General features: G+C 41.1%; 1 protein-coding gene across 1 annotated transcript; it reads right to left on the reverse strand.

The window, feature by feature from the left end:
- Nucleotides 1–1,224: 1,224 nt before the first annotated feature.
- LOC129855027 (zona pellucida sperm-binding protein 3-like) lies at nucleotides 1,225–4,337 on the reverse strand. The gene is made up of 8 exons (XM_055922277.1): nucleotides 3,670–4,337; nucleotides 3,464–3,582; nucleotides 3,246–3,349; nucleotides 2,845–3,022; nucleotides 2,528–2,645; nucleotides 2,243–2,325; nucleotides 2,092–2,171; nucleotides 1,225–1,365 (listed from the first exon to the last, which is right to left on the reverse strand). The coding sequence occupies exons 1-8, from the start codon at nucleotides 4,186–4,188 to the stop codon at nucleotides 1,301–1,303; spliced, it is 1,266 nt and encodes a 421-aa protein (XP_055778252.1). The 5' UTR covers nucleotides 4,189–4,337; the 3' UTR covers nucleotides 1,225–1,300.
- Nucleotides 4,338–15,550: the final 11,213 nt, after the last annotated feature.

Genomic DNA, 15,550 nt, shown 5'->3' on the forward strand with positions numbered 1-15,550 from the left:
TCAATTCTGCAGACATTTTTTGGTACACATCCCCAGATCTGTGCCTCAACACAATCCTGTCATTGAGCACTACGGACAATTCCTTCGATCTCATGGCTTGTTTTTTGCTCTGACGTACTGTCAATTGTGAGACCTTATATAGACAGGTATGTGCCTTTCCAAATCATGTCCAATCAATTGAATTTACCACAAGTGGACTCGAATGAAGTTGAAAAACCCTCTCAAGGATGTTCAATGGAAACAGGAGGCACCTGAGCTCAATTAAGTTTCATAGCAAAGGGTCTGAATCCTTTTTAATATTTTTACCCCCTTTTTCAGTAGCCAATTGGTAGTTACAGTCTTGTATCATCGCTGCAACTCCCGTATGGACTTAGGAGAGGCGAAGGTTGAGAGCCATTTGTCCATCCGAAACAACCCAATGAAGCTGCACTGCTTGACACAATGCACACTTAACTCAGAAGCCAGCCGCACTTTTCTTTATGACCAGAACACCGTATTCAACACCAGTAGTTCAGTGCAGCCTGCAATGGTGTGGTATAGGCTACTATTCTTACTATAGAATGTGTGACGCTCTAACGTAACTTGCAAAGTTCCAGTCCAGCGATTCACAGGACATTTTCTAGGGGCTAGCTACAATACTTTGGGAAGGTCTGCTTCTATGCCCTCCCCCAGAGGTTGATGGGAAATTGTGCAAGTCATATTTTGGTATTAAAAGGTTAAGATACGTCGTGATTGTAATAGTCTAAAGCCGTATTCACACTGCAGGCTTTTATGCTCAAATCAGACTACAGACTGTCCAAACAAGTTGCGAATAACCAAATTGGACATGTCAGAATGCAGTCATTTGTTGACAATGCTACACTAGTTGTCATAGTAACAGGTTTGTGCAGTGGTGTAGGCTGATAAGACAAGTACCACCAATAACGCAGAAGTTCTGTAGCAAGCTAAGGTGACATTGCCTGCCACAGACTTTTGCCAGTAGCTTTGAATGTTAAAAGCCTATGGTAAAAATACTTAAAGAACTTCCAAAACAAGCTCTTTTTGGCTAGCCACAGTAACCTAGCTAGGTAGCCGTTTATCACATTCACCAATTTGTTTGTTAACAAGCTTAGCTACCACCTCTTGTTAAACTGTCAGAGTAGCTAGCAAGCAAAAAGATAAGTACTTCATTTTAGACCTAGTTATGTTACAAAAGCTCATGAAAAAAAACTCAAGACAAAACCCTTCAAATCCATATTTTTTAATCATCCATAATGTATTTTTTCAGCAGGAAAGTCAATCCAAATGATTAAATAGAACATCAGTCAAGAAGCTTTTCTTTGACGTTGAGAGGACCAAGCGACGCCTCTTGCTCCCACCGGAAACCTAGGAAGAGCAGAAAACCATCCTGATTTGATTTATTAGGATCCATTAGCCGACACCAACAGCTAGCAAAAACGACAGAAAATACTTTACGCAGAGGGTGCACTTTATTCCAGCCCAGCACTAACAGAATACAGCCAAGGGCTAAGGTGAATCAAGTCTGTAGGTACTTTTTTTAATTTTTTTTTATCCCATTTCTCCCCAATTTGTGGTATCCAATCGCTAGTAATTATTACCTTGTCTCATCGCTACAACTCTCGTACGGGCTCGGGAGAGACGAAGGTCGAAAGCCATGCGTCCTCCGAAGCACAACCCAACCAGCCGTACTGCTTCTTAACACAGCGCGCCTCCAACCCGGAAGCCAGCCGCACCAATGTGTCGGAGGAAACACCGTGTACCTGGCCCCCTTGGTTGGCGCGCACTGCGCCCGGCCCGCCACAGGAGTCGCTGGAGCGCGATGAGACAAGGATATCCCTACCGGCCAAACCCTCCCTACCCCGGACGACGCTATGCCAATTGTGCGTCGCTCCACGGACCTCCCGGTCACGGCCGGCTGCGACAGAGCCTGGGCACGAACCCAGAGACTCTGGTGGCGCAGTTAGCACTGCGATGCAGTGCCCTAGACCACTGCGCCACCCGGGAGGCCTTGTAGGTACTTGATTAGGACAAAAATGTGCACCCTAGGCAATCAACAGGAATGACAAACACTGGACAGCAGTGCACATGTACCTGGATCCGGTTCCCTTCTCAAGCCACAGTCTGTGTCACAGCAGCCACACACCTGGTCTTTCCTACTGGCCTCGCTCCATCTATGGAAAACAGTGTTGCATATAGTATGTACAAGCAAAGTGCACACCCTGCCATATATACCCAGACTTACCCATTCGAGAAGGAACAAGCCTTGTTCTCATGATCAATAGGGGCTGAAGCTGTTGTGGCTTTCAGGAGGCAGGTAATGTATAGCTGTTGGAATTTGTGTAAGTCTCAGCATTGGTACCACATAAGAATTAGTAGATTAGACACTAATTCAAAGCAACGTCATGTTGGGTACAACACCAGCCATATTGGGCATAGCATTTTTGATTGAAGTTCATCAAAACAGACAATTCTATAATTGGGACATTCCAAAGCTAATTTGCAGAAGATCTCAGGATTAACTTCTCACCGAGCCAGTGTTCACAACATGAAACCTAAAGGCTTCTATCTGGAACTGGAGCATGTCATCCATGGTGCGAGGTATGAACTGGGACCTGGAGCCTGTCAGCTTGGTGTCGACCAGACAACTGAAGGGCACAAAAATATAAAAATTAGACTACCTACACTGCTGAAACTCTGGAGGGATGCCATTCAAGATGGCTGTGTAGCTGAAGCCTGAGTGGGCGGGCAGGTGGGGGGTGGGGAAATGTGAAATGCCCATCTTCAGCAAAATATTAAAGCAAAAAGTATTTGAACTAGATCAAGTACCTTACAAAGGATACTCACCCACGGTTCTCGATGAAGGCATATCTTGGGACAGTGTTGGTGTTTGGGATGACTGTGGCTACACAGTTGTCCACAAAGACTCGGAGGGGCACATGGTAGAACTGGACGACAGAAGCTTCAAAGTTAATATTATCTCCAAGGACGTACTCTTTGCTGGGTCTCTCCAACTGCCAGTTGTCTGCGAAGACAAGGCAACAGTCTAGTACTCATTCCAAGTCAAACCCTGCTTTAGTTTATCAGCAGTGTGGTTCTCATGGCAAATATAACTGCCATCCTTTTGTACTCTGGGGTAGCCACCTCACCCCTACCTCAATTGGCACCACCATAGTTTACAAACAAGTGCAGAGACAGCACTTAAGTCAAGAGCAATGCCAATAAGGCAAGGACAAGCCGTTACTCACCAGTCATTAGTCTCAGGGAGAAGTAGAGGAGCTCCTCTGCAACCTTAGTGGAGGCATAGGGATTCCAGGTGGGCTTCACTGAATCACTGCTCACATCATGATTTCTGTAAAGGAGTCTTTAAATGTGAAACCAAATGGCCAAGGAAGTGTATCCAAAGTTGATTGAACTGACAAAACACATTTAAAAAAACTCCACAACGCAGGTGTAGTCAACTTACCTTTGATAGTGGCACTCAACCCAGACCACCACTTCTCTAGTCCGAACAATGGGGCTGCTGCCCAGGGTGGCTGGTGTATAACGGAGTGTGAAGACATAGACAAGTGAGTCTTCAGTCATCTGGAATCAGAGCAGCAAACGACATTGTCAGAAAATCAATGGTAGTCAACCTAGAAAAGTCATAACGACGCTAATGCTCAATGTTACCGTCAGAGTGCTGCCACATTCGTGCAGCTCAGTGACAAAGATCAGAACTTGAGCGGAAGTATCCTCCCCAGTGACAGCACAGCCTCCCAAAGTAAGATCCGCTGGGTGAATGAGTTGGCCGATACCGAGCAGATCTCTCTTGACTTCCACACGAGCAGTAGTCTCCCCACATTGAACTGCAACGCTACTGGCAGGCACAGGCAGCGGGCTCTGCTCATCAATAGCCAACTGCACCTCTTTGACTGGATCTTCAGGATATCTCCAGGTCAAAGGCTCATTGAAGGTCTGCTTTGCCTGGAGGAAAGGTTTTTGAACTTGCGTCGGTGTCTGGACCCTGGCGGGCCATTGCACAGGCCTTGGTTGAAAGCTGGCTGGTTCTGGTGCAGGCCTGTACTGTGGAACAAATCTCCCAGGGGCATGTGCGGCTTGACTGTGTGATTCTTCGCCCCGAAAAATCTTCTCAACTTTAGCTGAACAGCTTATAGTAAAAAGCAGAAGGATTTTAATACAAAACTCCATTGTTCTCTATTTTGATTGCGATTTCTTTTTTTCCCCTCTACGTTATATATTTCTTGACAATTCTTACATGTTAACAACAACCACTGTGTCACTGAACTGCCATTTTGTATCCTTTTGTCTTAGTTTGACCACCCCTTGTTTGATTTACACAATGATCTTCCAGACATGTTACACAGCTGCACAGCTGTCAATACTTTAAAGCAGGGCTCTCCAAATCTATTCCTGCCATCTAGTAGGATTTCAATCCAACACTAATCTAGCACACCTGATTATTATAATTAACTGGTTGATAAGATTAATCAGGTAAGTTACAGCTGGGGTTGGAGCAAAAACCTACAGGAAGTCACTCTCCAGGAACAGGGTTGGAGAGCCCTGCTTCAAAGTATCTTTTATTACAGGGATGGGCAACTCCAGTCCTCGGGGCCTGAGTGGCGTCAGACTTTTGCCCCAGCCCCAGCTAACACACCTGATTCCAATAATCAACCTGGAGAGGGACTCTGAAGCACCAGCTGCCCCCACAAGCAAAGATTCACACGTAAGGTCTCCCAATGTTACACCCTCCTATTCCCACACTGATGTTTTGGAAGGACCTGCCACTCCTCACACAAAGGGCCGCACCACACCACTAGACCTGCTGCACAATGCCGGCGCCGAAGAGCAAAACCAAACGTGCAGCTCACAGCCCCACCAAACACTATGTCTGAGAGACTGAAGAGATGTAGACAATGACTTTGAGAGGAAGGTGTAAAAAAAGATCTGCTCGCTACAGGGCTAACTCTGGAAAGACTGTTGTGACACAAAGAAACATACTGTTGATGTACTTAAATGACAAATTATTGCACTGTAGTTCATGTTTACTGTAAAATGACAAGTTTAGGCGTTAGGATATTGACTGTAGTGAAATATTGTCTGTAGTCTATTAAACTGTTTGCTGAAAGGACTCAGCATTGTTAAGAGGGGAGTGTAGTGCTCGCCACCCAGTCAAGTATGCGGAAGTGTTGAGTCATTTGCATAAGGCAGCTATAAAAGCTTGTTGTGGGATGGAGTGCAGGTCTCTTCACTAATGTTATGTTGCCACGGTTGCCTATTGTAGATTGGCTGGTATCTCACTGCATGGATGATGGATCTCCCCGTTTTGTGCCAGTGATGACAAGCGCACACTCTGTATGAGACAGTTTTAGTGCTATCTATTATTTACTTTAGAAGCTGATCATCAGTAAACCACCTGAACGAATATCCTTGTTGTGGAATCAATTTGTACGCGCGAACATCACAATATGATTTAAGACGGCTTTTCATCTATCCAGATATTTGTAAGCAGCGACATGATCAGTATGGACACCATCCAAAGAACATATGCTTAAATCAGTTATTTTGAATGCATTCTCAAACTTATTTTGACCTAAATTCAATAATTATTTCATGTTAATAAAGTTTTTCCGTAATAGAAAGGCAGACTGTAGTTCAGAGCTTGGTCATCAAGAGGGCAGGACAAAGCCTATTTCCTCCTCAGGAAACTAAAAAGATTTGGTATGGGTCCTCAGATCCTCAAAAGGTTCTACAGCTGCAACATCAACAGCATCCTGACTGGTTGCATCACTGCCTGGTAAGGCAACTGCTCGGCCTCCGACCGCAAGGCACTACAGAGGGTAGTGTGTACATCCCAGTACATCACTGGGGCTAAGCTGCCTGCCATCCAGGACCTCTACAACAGGGGGTGTGAGAGGAAGGACCAAAAATTGTCAAAGACCCCAGCCACCCCAGTCATAGAATGTTCTCTCTACTACCGCATGGCAAGGGGTACCGGAGCAACTAGTCTAGGACAAAAAGGCTTCTCAACCACTTTTACCTCCAAGCCATAAGACTCCTGAACAGGTAATTAAATGGCTACCCAGACTATTTGCATTTTGTCCCGCCACCCCCCCCCCCCCCCCACCCCTCTTTTATGCTGCTGCTACTCTCAGTTAATCATCTATGCATAGTCACTTTAACTATACATTCATGTACATATTACCTCAATTAGCCCGAATAACCGGTGCCCCCGCACATTGGCTACCTGGACTATCTGCACTGTGTCCCGGCCACCCCCCTACTGCCAACCCCTCTATGTACATGTAGGTACAGTTTACCTTAATTAGCCCGACTCACCGGTGCCTGTATATAGCCTCGCTACTGTATATAGCCTCGCTGCTGTTATTTTCACTGTCTTTTTACTGTTGTTTTTATTTATTTACTTATCTATAGTTCATCTAATACCTATTTTTTACTTAAAAATTGCACTGTTGGTTAGGGCCTGTCAGTAAGCATTTCACTGTAAGGTTGTATTCGGCGCACGTGACAAATACACTTTGATTTGGTCAACCGTGGGGGAAATAGCATACATAACAGTATCATGCAAGTGCAGATTACAATAGTTTTACAGACAAGTCAATGTAAACAGTACAGGACCCAGAACTGACACCTGCGGGACACCTGTCGTTATGTCCAGAAAACCATATTGAACACCAGTAGTTCAGTCACGTAAACATGCAGTCTGTAATGGTGTGGTATAGGCTACTATTTTTACTGTAGAATGTGTGATGCTCTATGTAATTTGCAGTGCAGAGATTACCACAGAACACATCTAAGGGCTAGATGTAGTACATTGGAAAGGACCACTTCTACGCCCTCCCCCTTGAGGCTCATGGGAAATTATGTAAATCACGTTTTTGTATTGAACATTCTACCCGAAGCTTCCTGTGTGTCATCTTTGAGTGGTAGTCTAAGCTTAACCAAAATTGTGTGCGTGGGTAATAAGGAATCAAACCGGACCATTCCAAGACCTGAAATTTTACCTTCACCAGTCAACTTCAGCAGTAAGGCTAAGCCAGATCATGCTGGGCTGAAGCGGCAACAAGGATAGCCAGTCATTCCCTACTTGGTTGCACAGCTTGTGATTTCACCCAGTCATACCATTGGTTGAGCCAAATAGTTCCCCTTTTCACCTACTGTGAATTCCCGTAAGAACCCTGCTCTCCTTTTCACATTGGATCAGAGAGTTGAGGTACTTCATTTTAGACCTGGGAACGAGATGGAGTCCGTGCCAGGCACACCTGTGAGCTCTGGAACTCCAGCTCCTGTTTGTGGACTCTGCAAACAACGTGTCCTTGATGAAAATACCTGTCTATTTGTGGAAAAATCTCAAATAGTTTACCTATTTGCTTGTGGTTTTGCCTACACCTAGCGACCTGTTTAAATTATACTCTATGAGCAAAAAATATTCAACAAATGTTCAACAAAATTAAAAGGGCCAATTTATATAATGAATATGAATTCGGAGAACATAAATGAGAAATTACTTTATCAATTGGAACTATAATCAAGTGGAAGGGGGAAAAATTAAGGAACTGCATTAAAGATCAAAATTGTGATAAATAAAAATATACACCAGTTTCATTTAAATACCCCAAAATTGACAGCTGTGCCATATAGATTTCAAAATAGTTGGGAAGATATTTTCGATGTACCGATTCCATGGCACATTGTTTATTTATTGATACGCAATTTACCATTCCTTCTGAAAGAGGAGTAGGAGGCCCTGGTGCACAACTGAGGAAGAGAACAAGTACATTAGTGTCTTGTTTGAGAAACAGACAAGCCCTCAACTGGCAACTTCATTAAATAGTACCTGCAAAACACCAGTCTGAACATAAACAGTGAGGAGGCGACTCCGGGATGCTGGCCTTCTAGGCAGAGTTGCAAAGAAAAAGCCATATCTCCGACTGGCCAATAAAAAGAAAAGATTAAGATGGGCAAAAAAACACAGACACTAGACAGTGGGACTCTGTCTAGAAGGCCAGCCTCCCGGAGTCGCCTCTTCACTGTTGATGTTTAGAGTGGTGTTTTGCGGGTAGACATAATATTCTATAATATTATAGAAACACCATAATATTAATTAAGCTACATTTCTTAAAATCAATCCCACATACTATGTTCTTACAGAAAAGCTTTTAAATTCGCTCGTCCAGCCAATATTAAAAACAGTCAAATGATTCTCATAGATGCCCTCTGGTGGACAAACTAGTACTAACTAGTGTTAATGGCAACAATGGCTGACACTTAAAACTTCTTCAGGCTGCAGGGTGAATATTGAAAAAACTGGAAAATATGTGCACATTTTCAAACGGCCTCTTAAGAAATTTTTTATTTTACAATATGCATATATTTACTACTGTTGGATAGATAACAGTCTATAGTTTCTAAAAAGGTTTGAATTATTTCTCTAAGGTGAACAGAAATATTTTTACAGCCATTTTCCCAGCCGAATTGAGATTTCCAAAATGCGATGTGTCTCTTTAAGACCTTGTCTATAAATGGTCATTACACTTAGGACCGTAGAAACACGTCATACGCCTTCATCAGGGTGTAATGCGGAAGTGAGAATTGAAAGGAGTCGAATATCTCGTCCATGGACTGAATACCACACCTTCTTGTGAGACCTGCGCAGTTAAAAAAAAATTCCGGGCGCGAAGCAGAATTTGGTCTCGGCTACTGGAAGAAGGTCGATTAAGGTGAATATGATCTCTGACTTCGATATTATTTGATACATGTCACAAAATCATCCTAAAGTATGTTTTTTCAATATACTTTAATTATATTATTGCAATTTATTCTGGACTTTAGATGTGATGCGACGGAAGAATGTTTTGAAGAAAGACAGATTAGCGGCGCACGTTAGCCGATTAGCGCCATTGTGCTTGCTAACCAAAGAGGGAAATAGTTCGTTCTGGAACCCAACTAAAGACTGTACTGGACATTGGACCCTGTTACAACATTCTGATGGAAGATCAACAAAGATAAGGGCCCAATTTGGGATGCTTTTCCATATATCTGTCGAACTGTTCAATGCTAACTGTGCTAACTGTGCTAGGCTAGCGCTTGACTAGAATCAGTGCTGCCTTATGCTAGCTTATGTTGTTAGCTAATATAACGATATATTGTGTTTTCGCTGTAAAACACTTCAAAAATCGGAAATATTGGCTTTATTCACACGATATCTGTCTTTCATTAGCTATCCACCATATGTTTTTCTGAAATGTTTTATGAGGTGTAATTAGTAGTCGACGTTTGTGTCTGTATTTTCTCTGGCTACTCCCGTCTGGATTCAGACTGTAGCTATGTGGTAGCATTTATGGTAGCATCAATGTAAAACTGATTTATAGCTAAAATATGCACTTTTTATGAACAAAACATAGATTTATTGTGTAACATGTTATATGACTGTCATCTGAGGTAGTTTTTTCTGGGTTCTTTAGGTTGGTTTTAGTTTATTTCGGTTGGCTTGTGCATGCTACTTGAATCATAATTCATACATCATAATCATATTCATACGTGTCTGTCCACTTTTGTATTTGGTGGTGAGCTAACATAAATATATGTGGTGTTTTCTCTGTAAAACATTTAAAAAATCGGAAATGTTGGCTGGATTGACAAGATGTTTATCTTTCAAATGCTGTATTGGACTTGTTAATGTGTGAAAGTTAAATATTTTTAAAAAATAGATTTTGAATTTCGCGCCCTGCAGCTGTTGTCATTTTCGTTCCGACGTCGGGCTTGCAGCCCAAACAGGTTAAATAACATGCCATAGAATTCTGCGGCAGCCCGCAAGCTGTGCTGCAGTACGACACAACTTTTACAGGAAGAACCACTGTACCGTAACCTACGAGGTGCAAAATAGAACTCTATTGATTGAACATATGTATTTCAATGTGATTGAAATAGGCCTATAGTCTAACATTTATATTCGAATGCAGTCATCTCGGTTTTCATTTGACTCATCTTTATATGCGTTGCTTGTTCGTATCAGTTGCAAAGACATTGGCAAGTTATCTGCAGTCAACTTTGTTCTAAAGTTATTGGAGGTCACAGATATGGATGAACCCTGTGATTGATTCTATGTTTAGTGGAGATCTTCTGTGTATAAAGGGATGCAGGAGGGGGGGAAAAGCATTAGCGAAGCACTTAGCTGGTCTGAGGAAGGCATTAGACCACAAGCATTGTCAAGTGCAATGTAAGAACAAGTGTATCTTTAAATCTATGTAAAACATGTATCTTTCATCAAAGTTTATGATGAGTATTTATGTTATTTGGCGTGGCTCTCTGCAATTTCTCTGGATATTTTGGAGGCATTTCTGAACATAGCGCCAAGGTAAACTGAAAAACATATATGTATTGTGTAGCATGAAGTCCTATGAGTGTCATCTGATGAAGATCATCAAAGGTTAGTGATTCATTTTATCTCTATTTCTGCTTTTTGTGACTCCTGTCTTTGGCTCGAAAAATAGCTGTGTTTTTCTGTGGTTTTGCGGTGACCTAACATAATCGTTTGTGGTGCTTTCACTGAAAAGCATATTTGAAATCATGAAACTTTGGTGGGGTTAACAACAAGATTACCTTTAAAATGGTATAAGATACATGTATGTTTGAGGATTTTTAATTATGAGATTTCTGTTGTTTGAATTTGGCGCCCTGCACTTTCACTGGCTGTTGTCATATCATCCCATTAACGGGATTGCAGCCATAAGAAGTTTAACCTGTTTGGGCTGCAGGGACAGTATTGAGTAGCCAGATAAAAGGTGCCCATTTCAAACGGCCTCGTACTCAATTCTTGCTCGTACAATATGCATATTATTTTTACTATTGGATAGAAAACACTCTCTAGTTTCTAAAACCGTTTGAATTATATCTGTGAGTCAAACAGAACTCATTTGGCACAAACTTCCTGACCAGGAAGTGGAAAGTCTGAAATCGAGGCTCTGTTCTACTTTCTGCCTGTGCATGGGCATGATACGTATTAGTATATGTGCACTTCATAGACCTTCCCCTGGATGTCAAGAGGCGGTGAGAGAAGAAATGTAGTGTTTATCTTGGTCTGAAGTGGAATACAAGCTCTTTGTATGACGTGTCCCCCATTTCTTGTTTTCTGGAGAGCGCGAAGAGGGACTTGGATTTGCCTTCTGTTTAGCTGCCGTTATGGACGACTAATATCTCCGGCTTTGATTTTATTTGATACATGTGACCATATCATCGCAAAGTATGTTTTTTCAATATAGTTTCATCAGATTATTGAAATTTTTTCAGGAGTTTTGCCGTGTTCCGTTCTCTTCCGTTTGTTGACATGGAGAGATTCGCGCCACTTGGCTAGTGTGCTTGCTAATTCAAGAGGGAAAATGGACGTTCTAAATCCAAACAACGATTGTTCCCGACAAAGGACCTCATGTCCAACATTCTGATGGAAGATCAGCAAATGTAAGAAACATTTTATGATGCTATTTCATATATCTGTCGCACATGTGAACTAGTCGCCGGCGCCCAACTTTGGGGTACTCTAGCTATACCGAAGCTGGATGTTGTAATGAAGTTATTTTTTAGAATTCTAACACTGCGATTTCATTAAGAACTAATGGATCTATCATTTCCTATACAACATGTATTTTTTAGTTATGTTTATGAATAGCTATTTGGTCAGAATATGTGTGTCAGAAAAAGTGTCAGAAAAATATCGTTGCTGTTTAGACGTTGTGGAAAAAGTAGCTACGATAGCAACATGTATAACCACTGATTTCAGCTCTAAATATGCACATTTTCGAACAAAACATAAGTGTATGTATAACCTGATGTTATAGGACTGTCATCTGATGAAGAATATCAAGGTTAGTCAAAAATTATATATCTTTTACTGGTTTGTTACGATCGCTAACTTTTACTGCTGGGAAATGGCTTGTATTTCTGGCTATTGTGGTAAGCTAATATAACGCTATATTGTGTTTTCGCTGTAAAACACTTAATAAATCGGAAATATTGGCTGGAATCACAAGATGCCTGTCTTTCATTTGCTGTACACTATGTATTTTTCAGAAATGTTTTATGATGAGTAATTAGGTATTTGACGTTGGTGTCTGTAATTATTCTGGCTGCTTTCGGTGCAATTTATGATTGTAGCTGCAATGTAAACTATGATTTATACCTGAAATATGCACATTTTTCGAACAAAACATTGATTTATTGTATAACATGTTATAAGACTGTCATCTGATGAAGTTGTATGTTGGTTAGTTTGGTTGGTTGGTTCTTGGTTAGTTAGGTTGGCTTTGTGCATGCTACCTGTGCTGTGAAAAATGTCTGTCCTTTTTTGTATTTGGTGGTGAGCTAACATAAATATACGTGCTGTTTTCGCTGTATTGGACTTGTTAATGTGTGAAAGTTAAATATTAAAAAAATATATATTTCGAATTTCGCGCCCTGCACTTGAGCTGGCTGTTGTCATATTGTGGGCGGCCTCGGGCTTGCAGCCAGAAGAAGTTAAGAACTATGTTTTTGTGAAACAGCTCAGAGTTTTAATGATGTACCTATGAAGGTTCTAACGATGAACTTCACCTTCAGATGCTTTTGGAAAACCGGGCCTGACTCTCTCAATCATCTAAAAACTGTCCTCTCCTTGTCTCCCGTCAACTGCACTAAAACAACTTGACAGGTGAAAATAATATGGTGGATGCTTATTATTAGGATAGCTTACTTCTGGTCAGTTTTTCCAGACTATTGCAGATGAAGGATATTGTGGAAAATATTGAATCAAATACTTCTCAGATACCGGAGCTTGTGAATTCAAATAGTCTTTATTACAGAGTAACAAAGCCGAGCAATTCCATGGAAGATTCAACTCTTCATTCTTAGTAGTTGGCTTTTATACAGTCTTATCCTTGCATAACGTCATCACTTCATGAATCTTGTTGTCTTACTTAGTTTCCATTCTCTTATTGGCTCAGACATTGGGGCATAGATTCTATTGGTGGCGTGACATGCATACTCCTACTGGTGCCTATCACTGATTAGCTAATGTTCCTGTCCAAAGGTCTTCACAAGTTCAGGCCGATGTTGTCTATGTATGATTAACCCATGTGCGTGTCCAGTAGCCTTCACAAGATCAGATATGGTCCAGACCAGTCATGTCTTTTTGGTTTACCTTGCCTAATCCACACAGATTCTACTTACGTTCTGTTTTTTACATGTCCAATGGTCAATTCGATGTGGATCCAGCTTTGTACACTCACATGGGCTTCAGCCTTCATTCTGCTTACACATGTCTAATATTTAACCTCTCTTGGGTACGTGAGACATTTATTTATTTAATCCTATGAAAAATTCCCCGTCTTAGGTCAGGATCAGCACTTTATTTTAAGAATGTGAAATGTCAGAATAATAGTAGAGAGAATGATTTATTTCAGCTTTTATTTATTTCATCACAGTCCCAATGGGTCAGAAGTTTACATACAATCAATTAGTATTTGGTAGAAATGCCTTTAAATGGATTAACTTGGGTCAAACGTTTCGGGTAGCCTTCCACAATAAGTTGCTCCTGACATAGCTGGTATAACTGAGTCAGGTTTTTAGGCCTCCTTGCTCACAAGTGCTTTTTCAGTTCTGCCCACAAATTTCTATAGGATTGAGGTCAGGGCTTTGTGATGACTGCTCCAATACCTTCACTTTGTTGTCCTTAAACTTATATCGATTATTCTTTCTACTTCAAAGAGAACAGTATAGTTACTGAGAATCACTAGATGACTGGAAAATCCTCCCACAAGGAGAGGAGAGGCAAGGCGAGGACCACAGATTTTAGACAATTAAAAACGGGTCCCTGGGTGTATTTAGTGATGGCGAAACAAAGCTTCTTGAGCATTGATGCTTTCCAGCCAATTATGTCAAATAGGTTCATTACTCAAGGTTTTGATTAACACAGTGTACACTAGTGGCACCTGCTGGTCAAAATAATTTAGAGTAGCCAAATGATTATAGATGTCCCAGAGTAGCCTTTTTGTCTTATACCAAACCAATCAGGTGGTTGTTCGACGGAAATAATCTTCAGACGTCATTTATTGCGTAATTCTGATAGAATGAAACAGGTATCGGAACACTGCTTTGAAAGTAAACTGCTTAGCGATTTTTATGCATGCCTCAGCGCTCCGGTATCAAACGTAACATCACTAGGTGTACTCACTAGAAACCAAACAGAACAATATTGGACCTACCTGGGGTATATTCACTAGAACCCAGACGGAAGCAAAAATAACAAAACAGGGAGGGACATACCTGAATTTGCTTAATAGAAATACATATTTTTGTTGCAAAAAGTTTTCCGTTGCAAAACGTTCTGCAACTGTTTGCTACGGTGTTTGACTAATGAATACACCCGTGAATTTGTCCTATAGAAACTCTTGTTTTCCATTTGAAGTAAATAGTTTGTTGCAAAACGTTTGGCTATAATGCAAAACATTTGTGTTGCAAAAGGTTTTGCTATAGTGCAAAACATTTTGCTACGGCTTACAACTAACGAATACCACCGAGAGACACATCTCATACTCCTCACTAACGTTAAATGACTAGATAGGAAAAAGTAACACAGCAGCAACTCTGTCCAGGGGTTTAATCATTACTGCAAATGGAAAGTTTCTATTGGACAAATTCAGGTACAGTAGGTTCCTCCATGTTTCATTCCGTTTGCTTCCGTTTGGTTCCTAGTGAACAAACCCCAGCCTTTTAGAGTAGGTTTCCCCCATTTTTCACCATCCATGTCCATCTAGTACTGTCAGATCAGTGCTTAGTTAATGTCTAACTTATGACATTCTTCATTTGAATCTAAGTGCCATGCTATATTGTCTTATGTCTCTCTTTGTGTAGTGTTGTCTCTCTTGTTGTGATGTGTTTTTTGTCTTGTCGTTTTATTTTATCATTTTTTATCCCAGCCCCCGTCCCCGCAGGAGGCTTTTTGCCTTTTGGTAGGCTGTCATTGTAAATAAGAGATTCAGTATGTGCTAATCATTTCAGCCACCGCAAATTACAGTGACCTCCGAAAGTATTGCGACAGTGACAGATATTTGTTTTTTTTATTATTCTGTATTCCAGCAATTTGTATTTGAAATGGTACAACGGCCGAGGTTTGAGTGCAGACTGTCAGCTTTCATTTGAGGGTATTTTCATCCACATCGGATGACCCATTTAGAAATAACAGCACTTTCTGCACATCGTCCCCCCATTTTAGGAGACCAAAAGAATTGGGACAAATTTACTTATATTTTCTATTAAAGTAGCCAAAAGTTTAGTATTTGGTCCCATATTCTTAGCATGCAATAAAGTTTGTGACTCTACAAACTTGTTGGTTGTATTTGCTGTTTGTTTTGGTTGTGTTTCAGATTATTTTGTGTCCATAAATAATGTATTTTGGAGTCACTTTTATTGTAAATAAGATTAGAGTATGTTTCTAAACACTTCTACATTAATGCTGATGCTACCATGATTATGGATAGTCCTGAATGAATCGTGAATAATG

Source organism: Salvelinus fontinalis, chromosome 5 (assembly GCF_029448725.1).
Source record: "Salvelinus fontinalis isolate EN_2023a chromosome 5, ASM2944872v1, whole genome shotgun sequence".
In the NCBI taxonomy this organism is placed as follows: Eukaryota; Metazoa; Chordata; class Actinopteri; order Salmoniformes; family Salmonidae; genus Salvelinus; species Salvelinus fontinalis.

Bases quoted from the DNA above. Each gene is read 5' to 3' on its own strand.
- LOC129855027 (XM_055922277.1), bottom strand. From the start codon at position 4,188: ATGGAGTTTTGTATTAAAATCCTTCTGCTTTTTACTATAAGCTGTTCA. The intron at 3,583-3,669 runs GTAACATTGAGC...CTCTGATTCCAG, and splicing joins AATGTGGCAGCACTCTGACG to ATGACTGAAGACTCACTTGT. The intron at 2,646-2,844 runs GTGAGTATCCTT...TGTGCCCTTCAG, and splicing joins GCCTTCATCGAGAACCGTGG to TTGTCTGGTCGACACCAAGC.